General features: G+C 35.1%; 1 protein-coding gene and 1 long non-coding RNA gene across 2 annotated transcripts; one reads left to right on the top strand and one right to left on the bottom strand.

Annotated features, from left to right (window-relative positions):
- Nucleotides 1-4,447: 4,447 nt before the first annotated feature.
- hoxc11a (homeobox C11a) lies at nucleotides 4,448-7,126 on the bottom strand. The gene is made up of 2 exons (XM_017487642.3): nucleotides 6,436-7,126; nucleotides 4,448-5,211 (listed from the first exon to the last, which is right to left on the bottom strand). Exons 1-2 carry the CDS (start codon nucleotides 7,124-7,126, stop codon nucleotides 4,979-4,981), a joined length of 924 nt encoding a protein of 307 aa, XP_017343131.2. The 3' UTR covers nucleotides 4,448-4,978.
- A 45-nt stretch (nucleotides 7,127-7,171) lies between these two features.
- On the top strand, nucleotides 7,172-9,645 carry LOC108276190 (uncharacterized). The gene is made up of 3 exons (XR_006983774.2): nucleotides 7,172-7,310; nucleotides 7,446-7,497; nucleotides 9,557-9,645. It is a non-coding gene; the product is annotated as an uncharacterized LOC108276190 (long non-coding RNA).
- Nucleotides 9,646-14,765: the final 5,120 nt, after the last annotated feature.

The raw sequence follows: 14,765 nt of genomic DNA, 5'->3' as shown, positions 1-14,765 counted from the left end.
CTTTGGGTGAGAATTTTTTTCTTTTACGCACTTTGATGAGAAGGTAGGTTTTCAGTCTTTGTTTGATTACTAATCTGGTTGGACAAATAGGAGAAGTTCATTCCATCTCCTGGATGACAGTACACAGAAGAATACACCATGAATGGAACGTCAGTTTTTTATTTTAAAATCATCTGTAAAATATTTTCACCACAAAGTAAGTGCTTAATACCTTTAGAATGGAAAACAACCACCCTGGCGTGGCATAACACACACATATGTGTGTGTGTGTGTGTGTGTGTGTGTGTGTGTGTGTGTGTGTGTGTGTGTGTGTGTGTGTGTGTGTGTGTGTGTGTGAATTAATGAATGAATAAATAAATGAATGTAGCATCTTGGGGTGCAGTACATTTCATTATAGTATATCTTTAAAATATCTTAAAAATCCTGACAGTTTTTAAATCATTATTGGAATCGGTTTAGCTCAATGTAATTTATCCACTTGAGATCAATTCAACTAATTGTCCAATTAGGTTAAATATTTTATATAAAGTAAATAACGGAAGGAAAAATGTGCTTTAATCAGAGTTTGCAAATAATCGTGCAAACAATCGTTGTGTACAAAACTATGTGTATTTATATGTAATATATGCATATATAATATATATATATATATATATATATATATATATATATATATATATATATATATATATATATACGTGTGTGTGTGTGTGTGTGTGTGTGTGTGTATAAATGCATTTTAAGATTTTCTGTCGTTTTTGTATTTCTACTTATGTATTTAAAAATGGCACCCTTTATAATTGAAAGCTCAAGATGGTTCCATTGTTATGTATTATCATCGTAAATAAATGAGTTTGTGCGTTTGGCTATTTATAGGTTAAATTATATATTAGTTAGGGTTGATTTCAGAATTAATATTTTTGCACAACAATATATGAGATACAAAAATGCGTTTTCCCCAAATGTACAATTTTCAGAAAATGCCTCTTCATTTCATCAAGAAGCTTTCCTTATGAAGCCAGAACTTAAGCATGTGAATAATTTGTAATTCTCATTTCTCTCCCAACAATTGCCGAATTTCTTCAACTGGCTTTTCAGGTTATTTATTTATTAATTTATTTTGATTTTACAATTGTGGTATTTTAAAATATACTTGCCGTCAAATTTCAATTAGTTAATCATTTCGGTATTTTTTTTTTTTATTCATTTGGTAATTATTTCACTTCATCGATAACGCTGAGCATTTTATTTTATTCTGAGTGGGTTTTTAAGTCTAATATATTCTACGTGAACCGACGTCACACTAATGTTTCATGTACAAAACTTTTTCATAAACTTTGTGTGTGTGGTTTTATGCGTTTGATCAGCTATAAACTTCAAAGTAGACTTTATATACAGACCTATTTAAAACTAAGAAAGATCAATAAAACATTTTAGTGACAATGTAAAGTCATTTTCCAGTGCCATTGTTTGCTCTAAACAAGATATTATTGTAAACTATTTCCAAACTGTGATTTATTCAATAAAATTTATGAAAGCATGATTTGTGTATTGTTTAATTTGTTTTATTCTATGACAATACTCTTGAAATACTTGTGAATAAAAATGAAATACTTACCTAATATATCATTTGTATAGATTCATATATTTATCATATACATTCTATCCTGCCATACTTGAATAGACCTATTTCAAATGAAAGCAACAAATCAAACGTGAAATTACTTGGTAGTTCTAAGAGTACATCACTTCACTAAGAACGTGAGGAGAAGGTTGCGGCATTGGTCGCTTGTGTGAACTGAGAGTACAATGGAATATTTTTTTACTTTGAAGTGGCTAGGTTTTAGCCGTCTTCCTTCATCAAACTGGCATCTATCTACTACGCCTAATGGAAATTTACGGTTGATGCATGTAACATCTTAAAGACAATTATAAATCAGAGAGTAGTAATCGGAAATCACGTCAGCATTTTATTAAAATTTTAATATCACGAAAGACCACATAAATAACTGCTGCTCACCAATAGAGAATATATTTACAACAGTTCATCACATCCACAGGAGAGGAAGTAAGCTATATTGTTGTTAAACAATAGGTAAGGGAGGCTACAATAGAAGAAAATATTTATATTTAATTTTTCTTTGAGCCTGTGTTTTGTTTGTTTTTTCCCCTCATCGGCAAATTATACCGACATAAAATCGAAATCCAGTTTCCATTTAATTTTTATAGTGAGTTGGCTCCAGGCTTTGAGTCTGAGAGTATTGATGTCTATCAAGTCCAAGCCATTTCCTCCTTTTTCTCAAAGAGTGCACTCAGATGACATATATTGTGTCCGATCACTCCTTTTTGCATCTCTCTCCGTATTGTTGCAGAAATTAAATTCAGTACCCGCGCAAAAATTATGCAAACTTACTATTTCTTTAAAGGGTCTTATTTTTCACTCTCACAAACTATCAAAAAATGGGCAATTGCACTGCACACAGAACGTTTTCCAGGCGATGCAGACGTCCCAGTGTCTCTCGTTCGGTAGGCGGACACTCAAGGAGTCTCTTCTTCGGTAGGATGATGACGCATGCCCAAGGAATTCGACAAATTAGGTACGTCACCAAACCAGGGCCAAGGTTGGTGGGCGTGACAAGAGTAGTCTTTTAGCCTTGATCCTTGGCTATGCCCCCCACCCCCCACCTTCCTTCTCGGTTGCTATCTGTCTCTCCCACAATTCTGCGGGCAAAGCTCACTGCCAAGGAAGGCATGAAAGCCATCGACTAGCGACACCCATTCTCTTTCAGGCATGCACACATGTTTGTTTCTATTCTTGTATAAATACACTGGAATAAATAATGGAATATCTAGTATGCTAAAACGTTAACGTTAAGATAGCGTAATAAGTCACTGTTTCGTGACATTTTCGTGCGTACGGGAGTAACTTCATTACTAAGTGCACACAGTATGAAATTTACAAGGGTGTTGCACTAAGACTTTATTGCGTGTACTGCTTTTAAATAGCCAATGAAAGACAGAAGAATTGCAAAAGTGAATGGCAAAACGTTACCTTGCATGCCCAAAAGAGCATTTTTATTGGGATAATAAGGTATGGGCTTATGTCACTGGGCGTGACAAGTTACCTGGTGTACCTGCAGGTTAAAGTCTGACTTTTCACACATTTCCCGTTGCAAACACGCTTATTCTCATTGGTTCTCTTTTCAGTTTAAACAGGTTAAAGGTGAAGGCATTCACATTAGTGAAGCATGACGAGAACATTTAATAATTGTTATATTAATATGCGCATGCACAGACCCCACAAGCTAACATTTTGAGAATGATAGAATAAATTGGTTTATGTAAACCTAAATCTCAAACGGCTACACACAAATATCTCTCTCTCACTCACTCTCTCTCTCTTTCTCTCTCTCTCTCTCTCTCGCCCCCTGTGTGTGTGTGTGTGTGTGTGTGTGTGTGTCTGTGTGTGTGTGTGTGTGTGTGTGTAGTCTCAAATCGCTATGTTTCTGTCGTTTTTTCAACGATCGATATTATTCCTCCACGTTGATCGGAGATTTAACGCAGATATTTTTGCTTTAAATATATCTTCTTGAATTTTAGTTATTTAATTAATACGCAACCATAAGTTAGTAGTGTTACACGGGGTTGATTATATAAGTAGACTACTAGTGCACTAGTGTTCATTCTCTAAGTTCTTTCAAGTTTCTTTGTTCGAAGATTCAGACTCTCTTGTTTACTGTTTACTGCGGAAGTGGACGCCATTCCCCGCAAACAGACGGTGCAATTAAGAGAAAAAAAATAGCCATTTAGGGCCTCTGGCTTTATGGCACTGTCTAGACCACAAGAGTGGCGATTCCATTTACTGGGTACTAAAAGAGGTTATCTTTTCCTTCTGCCTTTCTCTCGAACGACGAACTACAATTTCAATGTCTTTGCAATATAACTAGGTCCTATGATTGTTAGTTGAAGTAGACATAGTTTGTGGTCCAAAACGCGGATCTAATACGTCGTGTATTTGTCATTCGCACCTATGATTCGAGTAAAATAAATGATTTATTTTGATATATGCTAGTTAAATTCATCAAAAGGCTTCTCTGAGTAGATTTTATTATGAGACTGTAAATGGTTCTTTCAGATGATGTCAGTTTCTTCAGCACTGTTAACCAGTTAAATTACTGAAACGTTTAATCGTACATGCTGAAGTTTTTCGTCTGTTTCACTGTCTGAAACTGAGGCAGGATTCACTTCTAAATGCCTTTTACATTGTATATATTTATTTCATATGCGGTATACCATATATCATACACAGTCCAAATGTAATCTTTGCGTTCTCTGACAAAAGAACACTGAGCTTAACATGAAGCAAATAAGTTAAAGAGAGGAACGTGGGTCCTAGGCTAAAGCGCGCGAGAACTGCTCGGGCAATATAAAGAAAATAGCAGCAATGTTAGGGAAAGTGAACTTAATATTTGCTATATTTACAATCACAAATGCACGTTGCATAGTCTCTGTACAAGGAATACATTATTACAGATTGTACAAGTCACAGTTTAAAATGACGAAAATGTTTAAAAAAAAAAGAAAGAAAAGAAAAGAAAAATACAAGATATTGTACGACGACTCCGACTTCAGTTCGACTTGTTTTGTTACATATTTACAGCAACTAGTCATTAAGGTTGTATTGTGAATAAGATATCTACAAAGATTTCAGTGTAGCCTGTGATTTTCCTCAAAAACCTTGTGAATAGTAAATCTGAACTTGGATTTTTAACTACAAAGGCTCCATAATTATCTTCCCAAGACGCCTTTTCTCTGTTATTACAAAAAAATATAATTTTTTTCAAATCCATGCGAATTTAGTCAGAAATGTCGGCTTCATCGAGATAAATGATCAATAGTTCATAGAATGATGGAACATCCAAAGTTTTCGGAAATATCAAGTAAAATCAACCTTGGCCTACTGAAATAAGTCCATTGTTTACAACAGTGGGTTCCCAGAGAAATACTGCAAGCGGTCTCTGCTTAATTTCTTTTCTTTCATTCTGCGATTTTGAAACCATATTTTCACTTGTCTGTCAGTAAGGTTTAGCATTCTGGATAGCTGCAGCCTTTTCTCCTTGTTGATGTAAACGTTAAAGAAAAACTCTCGTTCCAGTTCGCGAATCTGAAACTTGGAGTATGGACATCTCTTCTTCCTCGTGCGGGGGGCACCTTGGAAATATCAAAAGGACAGTGAAAAGTCATTATTTTGCAAAACATTGATGAAAAGTAGTACGCTGCTAAAATACGAAAAAATGCATATGAATGTCGTGCATTCACTGCTTAAAGTCTAAAAATACATAGTGTCTATCAAAAAATGAACTTGAAATTGGAAGTAGGTATAGATTAAGAAATACAAGTTTTTAAAGCTTTAAATAAGATTATGTTTGGCTGCTAATGGATCATAAATAAAATGAAAAGTGCACGCTTGAATCTACTCGTAAATTAGTGTAATATGTAGGAGAGAATTATCCACTGGAAAACCCAGTTAATGGGCATTCTTTCTTGTTTTGATTTCTGAAGCTAACAGAGAACTGCCATTAAAATAATAGAAATTAATGTAACAACAAACAATATTCTTGTTATTGCAAAGATAGATGATTCTCATAAAATAGTTTTCAAACATTTTTCACTTTAATTTAAAGTGAATTACTGGATATTACAAAACATAGAGTGATATTCCTCGACGTTATTGAACAAAACCACAATACCCAAAATGATGTTTTAAGAGTTACTCGGAGCTGTTACAAGTCGGTTTTTATAAGAAAACACATTTTTTGTTTATTATTAACACCGGGCCCGCAGCACAAGCACCACGGGTTTTAAACTAAGCTGTCGTTTCTTTGTTCCCATCAACAACGCATTGAAAACGATAGATAGATAGATAGATAGATAGATAGATAGATAGATAGATAGATAGATATTTAGATAGATAGATAGCTTCTTAACACATAAGGAGTTGTCACTATTGTGTCAAATGCATGATATAACAACAAGACTTGGACTAAAACATGACTAATATGCATGCAAGCTGCTAAAAGAGAAAAAAAAATCACAGTACGCCAAAACTTGTGTTCTGCCCAATTGATTTTTACTCACGAGAGCCCAACAAGAAAACCTCCTAAAATGCCCAACGCAAGTTCATGATCAAAGTTAGCATTTGTCACAATAGCGCGCTCTTAAAATTTCACAGACTCTAGGATAGCAGCGTCTGTGTATAACATCCCCCTTTTTCAAAGCGTGTTCCCATCGTAAAAATTCTTTTCGTTGAAGGAAAGAGCTTTGTAGGTTATAATAAAATCCTTTGAATGCTTATAAAACTCCACATAAACTCTGACCGACAAAACACCGGGCTAATCCCTTAACCTTTCCCTATTTACAGCTCTGGGTACCTACTCGAATGGTTGATTTTGCTTGCGTTGCTCTCCTTTGTGCCTGAGGAGCTACATGAGCCCGAATTTGTTCGTTCTTCTTCGTCCTCGGCGTCCTTTTCTGGCTCTTCCACCCCCGAAACTGCGCTGGGCTGCTGGGACGTGCTCTCTAGTTTAGTCGTCTCGCTCTTTTGTAAACAATGGTCTGACTGGTTGTCAGCTCCACAATACGCCGATTCAAAAAAGCGATCAAAACCTTGAGGCAGCACGTTGTTTTTCCCGACACTGGAATAGAAACCAGTAGATGGGTGGTTAGAGCTAGGATGGTGGTGATGGTGGTGGTGGCTGTACACGCTCTCGTTTTTCATGAGCATTTCTGTCATGGTGGATGGCGGAAGACAATCCCTGTGCACCAGATCCTCTCCGGAGTAGCACGTCGCGTAGTTGGTTCTGTGGTGCCACTTGCTGGATGGATCCAGGCCGTAGGAAACATCTCGTACCGGTTGCACTTGAGACAAATTTGTAGTGTAGGGGTATGTAATTTGCCGTGAAGGCCCCTGCGGAAGAAACGAAGAAACGGTTGAAAATTCTGGGACGTAGTAGGTGCAGCTGGGGAGGTAGATATTGGAGGCACAGCCCGTCCTGTCCCCGAACTCAGATGTCCGGTCTTTACGTGTCTGGGAGCAGAAGTTGCTCAGATTTACCGAGTTAAACATCTTTCCCCCTGTACTTCTTTGCTTACTATAGATAGATGTTTTGGATTCGAGCTGCAAAAGGAGAAAATTTGGGAAGGCTAGATGACGCGCAATCCGTCTAAGTCGCCCTGTAACACGTGATCGAAAGTAGATATTGTCATATATCAATTTGGAGCACTTGGATGCGTAGGAGTGGTTCACTTAGGTGAGCTCTAAGAGATTCAAACAATTAAATTTTAAAACAGTACAGGAACACGAGGAATATGAGTAACAAATGTCAGTTTTGTTGTCTTTAAGCAGTTTATGAGAATGAAAGGAAGCGTATTCTTTCTATTTATAGGAACGTCGGAGAGCCTGTATGCTAAGTAGCAATGGGTTTAGGATTTAATGAGGTAAGACGTTTAATATTCTCTCATATTTGCATTATTTTGGAGTAGCCTAAAACGTAAACGTTTAGACCTTAGTGAAGTCCACCCATTTCATCTTAATGATTTAACCCACGCTAACAGTGATCGGCTATAGTTTTTTGTCGAACAGTTAGCATAGTCAGCTAGTTTTGATAAGTAGTGCATGGATGGATGTAAAATGTTAGCTCCACCCTGTCTTTGCATAATTTTTGTCTAAAACACTTCAATAGATTAATCTGCATTTCTTTGGTAACATGACAATACTAGTTAAGTATAATTACATACCTTATAGTATAATCATATATGTGAAAACACTGATCAGCTTAAAGTTGACACATGAAATTAATGTCTAAAATAATTTGAACAGTGTGGAATGACACATTCTAAACCACATTCTGTAGCTTCTAGAGAATGTAATTATTTTATTATTGCTTATATACGGGGCCTATTTGTGGCTGTTGAAATATATATTTTTTTATGTTTTAACATTTTTTGTTAGATTATTTTCTATGTATGTGATGCATTTTTAAATCAAAGCGAAACAGGAAATAAAACGACAATGAAACACTTGAGTTTTGTCCTCTTTCTCCTGCACTCCACATATTGCCTGTAAGTTAAACCAGTTTCAAAACAGTCCTTGCACAGGTTATATTACTGTGTCATTTGAGTGTACGTTAAAGCATGATATCTAAAGCACTATTTTTATACTGTTTTACTGTATATTTACACAATAAAACAAAATTCAGTGTTTTTGGTAGCATTTAAGAAGCAGATCAGGGTAATATTGCATTTCTTGACAGATTCCATAAATAGTAATATCTATGTGAACAGAAAACCTATTTGCATGTGTTATAAAATAATACTACTACTACTACTACTACTGCTACTACTACTACTACTACTACTACTACTACTACTACTACTACTAATAATAATAATAATAATAATAATAATAATAATAGTCTATGCCTGTATTCCGTCTTGAAGGAAATTTAAGTATTGCCGATTCACAAATCAGTTTAAATTAAAAAGCAAGTCACTTATTTAAAATAGCGTTAGTTATGGTTCTGCAGTTAGGTAATTATGGAGATGTTGAGCTATGTACTATTGGTTCTCAGTAAAGGGCACTTTTTTAACTTTATACTTTTTAACTTTAAAAGCAATATTTTGATTTATTCAGGAACAACTTATTTTTGCAACAAAAAAGAAGAAAAAGAAAGTATAGTTAAATACAATCTTAATTCCAATGTCTCCAAGTGTAGAAGGTTTGGAATTATTTTTTGTTTAAATTTAAGCTAGTCTGAATATAATTTGTCTTTTTCATAATAAACAACTGAGAGAGTAAACTGGTAAATATCGTTTACTCTATTATCGTTTGGTATACTCTACGTATACCAAAATAACTAACTACCGACGCAGCAATACCTTACAAGGTTGTCACTTTTTTTGTCACTTTTTATTTTTAAAACAGCAGTGTTTTTTACTTCGAATAATCAGTGAAACAATTAAAATCAATTAAACAATATACTTCGCACAAAAATGTATTAGGCCTACTCTATTAGTCATATAAACCAGAATTATATGAGAAAACAAAGCAAAGGTATAATAAAAATCGATCAGGCAACATCTCATAGATTTCAAACGTTTAAACTGTTTAGACTTTTTACATTTGAAAAAAAGGTAATGAATGTATGTTTAGTGTCTCTTTTACAAAGACAAAGGGTAGTTGTGCAAGATACCCGCATTCAAGTACAAAGAAACCAGACAGCTACCCAGACGCAGCACTTGAATTTGACCACTAACATTCTTGATGCTACCACCATAAAAAGCGCAACGGGAGAAAAAATACTTTTGAAAAAAGACTTTTGTTACATAAAAAGACAATGAATTAAAAATGTAATTTAAAAAATAGAAGATTTTTTTAAAATTACATTGAAATAATAATAATTAGATTTTTGTTAATATTATGCAAACAGGAATAAAAGTCTTCTGTGCAAAGCATTTGAAGATTACGTATTATTTTTCCTTTTTTTTTCTTTTTTAGAACCTGTAACTGGCTGTGAGACTGAACAAAAACTACGGATAACATTATTAATAAAAGCTGGCGATGGCAAAAAACATACTTAAACTGAAAGGCAAGTCTAAATTTATAACCCACTATTAACTGAAAGAAAGCACGGGGTTGTTTTCATATTACGCAAACACAAAGGGATTCTACGTAAAGCCGTTTAGGTTTATGTACTATTTACCTTCTTCTTTCCTTCTTTTGAATCAGTAACTAGACCTGAAACTGAACCAAATCTTCATATAACATGACTAGTAAAAGCTGGTGCTGGCAACAAAAAAAAAAGGCTAGTAACAAGTAGGCTAATAACACAAATAATTGTGGGGAAGCACCGGTTGCACATGGTTGTTGCATTAGATTAACTTATCCTCGAATTTTAACAATTAAATTCTGTGGCATACTAATATATATTTCGTTATCTTTTCACAGAATAAAAAAACAGCACATGAATTAGCTACGAGAATATCGTGTTACGCGTAACTTGTTTGCGCAACTCGCAACACGTCTTGCATAACAAGAGCCAATTATGTATGTGTTTGAAATGTACTTATGCTTTATATTATATCATATTGTTTCCCTTTCGCAGTAGGACCCAGAAGTTCAAACAAAGACTCAGCTGTTTCCCCTTCAAACAGTCACCATTTCCTCGCAAATGGTCAGCCCCTGCTGGAGATTTGGCAATTGTGGACACTGTGTACAATTTGAATTGAACAAACTGCATGTCAATGAAAAGGTCCTTTAAAGTTTTCAGAGCTAGCGAGGACAGAGGTGTTGTAAAGGTTTGGCATGCTCTGCTTAAAACCAGCGCTCTTCGGCACCACAGGTTTTATGGCTGTCTGTGGATTCTAAGCAATGTCACCCTCATTCCATAATTACAAGTTAAAATGTAACGCTAAAAAGGTTTGCTAAAGAAGAAGAAGAAGAAGAAGAAGAAGAAGAAGAAGAAGAAGAAGAACAGGTAGTTCACCAATGCGAATTTGCATACAGTTCAATACGCAATATTATTGTTTTCGACGATTTACCTTATTTTGTGCGTCATGGTGAAAGAAATATATACAGACACATGTATACACCTTCAAATATTTAAAATACCGACCTATGTCAATTCCAAGTAATTAAGCACTGCCTGAGAGAGTTTAAGTTTGATAACAGAACTAAAATCGGAAGCAGCGTCACATATTACTGTTCCCTCATGGCCTAGAGAAATTTAATTGGATGTAAGTCAGGCTGTTAAACCACATTGCATGAACTGTGAACACTTTTAAAGAACAAGAAAATGGCTCCTTTTTTATTTTTTATTTATTTGATGGGTTTTTTTTTTGTACTGATGTACGGGGAGTGCACGGAGGCATATAAAATACACACACACACACACACACACACACACACACGCACACACACACGCGCACACGCACACGCGCGCGCGCGCGCACACACACACACACACACACACACACACACACACACACACTAGTATCCAGTTAAAACAGTTATTATACTCTGCAAATATACATATCATCTATGCTTAATATTGGGTATTATTTGGCTGAGATTAAGTTTGGGTGGGGAATGGGACATGCATTGGAATTTTGAGTTGATTCACCAAAGCGTAATGGATTTTTACTGTAACCGTAAAGACCATGTTGTGTATTTAAAAAAAGAGAGAAAAAAGAAAAAAAGAAGGCTTTGACATTTGACATCTAAACCAGCAGACATCTAAAGTTATTTTAAAATGAGATCTTACATTTAATGTGATCATAGGTGCGTGCGCACATGTCTGCTCATATGGCGTATATGATTTTTATGCTTTTCTAAAATTGTATAGTGATGTGATATACTGTATAGTGATGTGATATGTGATAGGCTCACATATCATTTAAATTATATGTGAGCATGTATTTGCCCTTTGTTTGCAAAGAACCATGATTTATATAATGTTTTGACATATAATGTTATTATTATTAGTAGTAGTAATAGTAGCCTATTAGTATTGTTGTTGTTGTTGTTGTTGTTACGCTCATATGACATTAATTAAAGATGCCTGGTAAGAAAACTTTCGTAAACTTTTCGTGTGTTTGTGTGTGTGTGTGTGTGGGTGTGTGTGTGTGTGTGTGTGTGTGTGTGTGTTTCTCTCTACTTGCGTTATTATAATATATAATAGATTATAAATATAATAGATAATAATTTTCAATATTAGGTAATTGCGGCACGAATAAATAAAAAAAATAAATAAACTTATTTATTAAAAAATATATTTCACGCCTCCGCAATGTAGAGATGCGCCCTAATGCGCCAAGCCTTTTCTCGTGCCATCATCTGTGTGCTTGCTTTTTGAAGTCACAGATGAAACGTAAAGTTAAGCGAAAACAGTCTTGTGTTAAAATGAAACGGATAGCAATTTCTGGCTAATGCGCACTTTTTAGTGAATTATGTTAACTGAAACAGTGACCATGCGCATCCTATTTAGTCAAATTCAGATTAGTATGTGAATGCAGGACCTATACAGGCTGTCGCTAACACCAGAGTCAGACATAAAAAAATAAATAAATAACAGGGAAGTCTAAAATGTATGTATGTGTGTAACTATTCATATACAAATGCCACAGTTACCTTTTGCATATACCCAAAAGATTACGCTTGTGCATGTCTTTCATGTCACTTGAAGTGTGTACGGTACTGGATACTTGCAATCCATGTAAGGTGCACACTAACTTGACCTTCAATTTGTGCTTCGCTCCCGCCCACCAAAACGGGCCTACGGCAGAGGGGGTGGGATCGAGACTCATCCTCTTCCTGAATTCTATCGCTGGCCGTTTCGCTTTCCAGTACTGACAATAAAGAATGCTGGCTATAGGTTACAGGATAAGACTTTTTTTTTTAAAACAGCAACAATTCGTAACGCTATTTAATAAGCATTTCAAGAATCTTTTTTATTGCAAACGTTATTGTGATTCTACCCTTGAATAATACGCGCATTCAACAACCGGTACATCAAAGTAGCTTTGCAATGCCGGGTTAGCTGAAAAGATAAGCTATGGAAGCGGAGAAATCGGCGTTGTGAGAAGCCCCTGAAGCAGCAGATCAAGCACGCAGCAAGTGAAGAAACTGACTTATTAAATAATGCATATTAAAGCAAATGGTGGTGATAAGGTGAAGAAGTGACGACGCAAAATAATCTAGATTACAACCGAAACTTCTCCTAATGAAAGATCTTATGTTAGAAGAGATTTGTTATTATGTAAACAAGAATGCAGAATAAATCTAGAGTGTGTAAATAAATCTAGAGTATGTGATTCTTGAAGGGTTTTCATACAGTTTCCACCCGAGTGCCGACACCCCACCTTTTAAGCAAACGTAGATTTTTGCATCAGTCGACATTTTTACAGGCCTAAAATTTTTCACACACTAATGATGTTCGGTAATAGCTTCAATATCTTCGGGAAATGTGCTAATAACAGTGAAATTGAAGAAAATAATGATTAGGCTAGAAATTGTACAAGAAAAGAACAACAAGCACAATAATAATAATTTTAGTTAGTTAGTTACAGTTACATTTATATAGCGCTTTTCTAGACTAATAAAAATAAACAAAATAATAATAATAATAATAATAATAATAATAATAATAATAATAATAATAATAATTCTTAAATGCGTTTGGTTCCATATTATACTATTGTTTACTAATAGGGGGGAAAATATGATAAATAAATAAAATTAGCCAAAATTCAATTGCAATTACGTTCATTAAATAGTCGTGTTTCTCTAAATGTGTAGCAATTTCTCTCAGTGGCTAAGCCCTAAACATAGCGACCCGTAATTGACTACTTTTCTTTTTCTTTGTCTTTCTCTCGCTACTATACAGAAATGTAGAATTTGATGCAGAGGGACACCTGGGGCTTTCTAGACCACATGACAACAACACAAGTTCTGTGTGAAGGGCACGGTCTGAGCCGCTGAGACAAACCCCCATAAACAAACTGAACCAGGCTCAAAGTCAAAAACGCCGCAGCGCGTAAAGTGTCATTGTATAGGTTGAAGCTCTTGCTTTTATAAAGGAAGCAACCATGTGTCTACTTTACATCAATTTATACACTAATACATCAATTTAATGCCACTTTGGTTTTATACTATCGCAGATTTGTAACAGTTCTCTAATCTCATGAAACTAATGTTGGCCGGAGTAGGTAACTTTGAAGAACCATGAAATGTAACTTACCACAACTCTTCATTTCATGATCCACAAATAATTTCTTTAGTTTGCAGGCTTAGAAACGTGATTTTAAGAAAATAAAGAAAAGAGAGGAGCTGGTATATTTAGTTCATGAGTAGCTCCTGAGTAGCGGTATTCTCCAGGACGCGTCAACGGTGAAATTCGGTTCCAGAAATGTAAACTGTCCAAGTATACAAATCGGCGGTTTCCGTAGTTGGGCCTAAAGTTCAAGTAGCGAATATCCCCTAAGTGGATATTTTTACTCGGTGTGGCAGAGTACCGAAACTAGAGGCCTACTAACATGATCATATTCCAAGGCCTTAGTAAGTAAATTATATTTAATAAGCTGTATAGCAAGATTAAATACACTTAGGTAAGGTAAGCAGAAGTCAGAGGTATTTTTCAAAGCATAAATTAGATCGACCATGAAGCCGGTTTAATTAAAAGAAAACTTTGGTTTACAAATCAGATACAGGCCAGTTCTGTCGATATTAATATAAGCTCTACTTGGGACGCGTATATGAACTTAAACCCCAGAACACGTGTGTAATGGTGTTACCTATTTTGGCGAGAGCCATACTGTAGCCTATATCAGCAAGAAGATGTCGAACAGGAACTACATTTACAGAGAAGTTCATAGACTTTATTTAACAGAAACCTTGGGCTACACATACATCAGTACATTCAAGAATTCGAAGCGTCATATACAGGGCAGTTTTAGAACTCAAGAAAAATGCGACATAAAAATAGAAAAATGGGAGAGTGTAAAATAGCGTTAAATATGTGATAACACGTTTTCCACAGATTCAAAAAAGAAAATTTCAATGCAGAAATAATCTACAAAAATAGGAGTTGCATAACAACCCGAAAAAAAAGGAAAAGGTAGCACCGATGAAGAAGTGGCTTATTATTATTATTATTATTATTATTATTATTATTATTATTATTATTATTATTGTTGTTGTTGTTGTTGTT

This window comes from Ictalurus punctatus, chromosome 15 (genome assembly GCF_001660625.3).
Source record: "Ictalurus punctatus breed USDA103 chromosome 15, Coco_2.0, whole genome shotgun sequence".
NCBI classification, from domain to species: Eukaryota; Metazoa; Chordata; class Actinopteri; order Siluriformes; family Ictaluridae; genus Ictalurus; species Ictalurus punctatus.
Note: the sequence above shows the minus strand (reverse complement) of the source record. Positions and strands in the feature narration are given on the sequence as shown.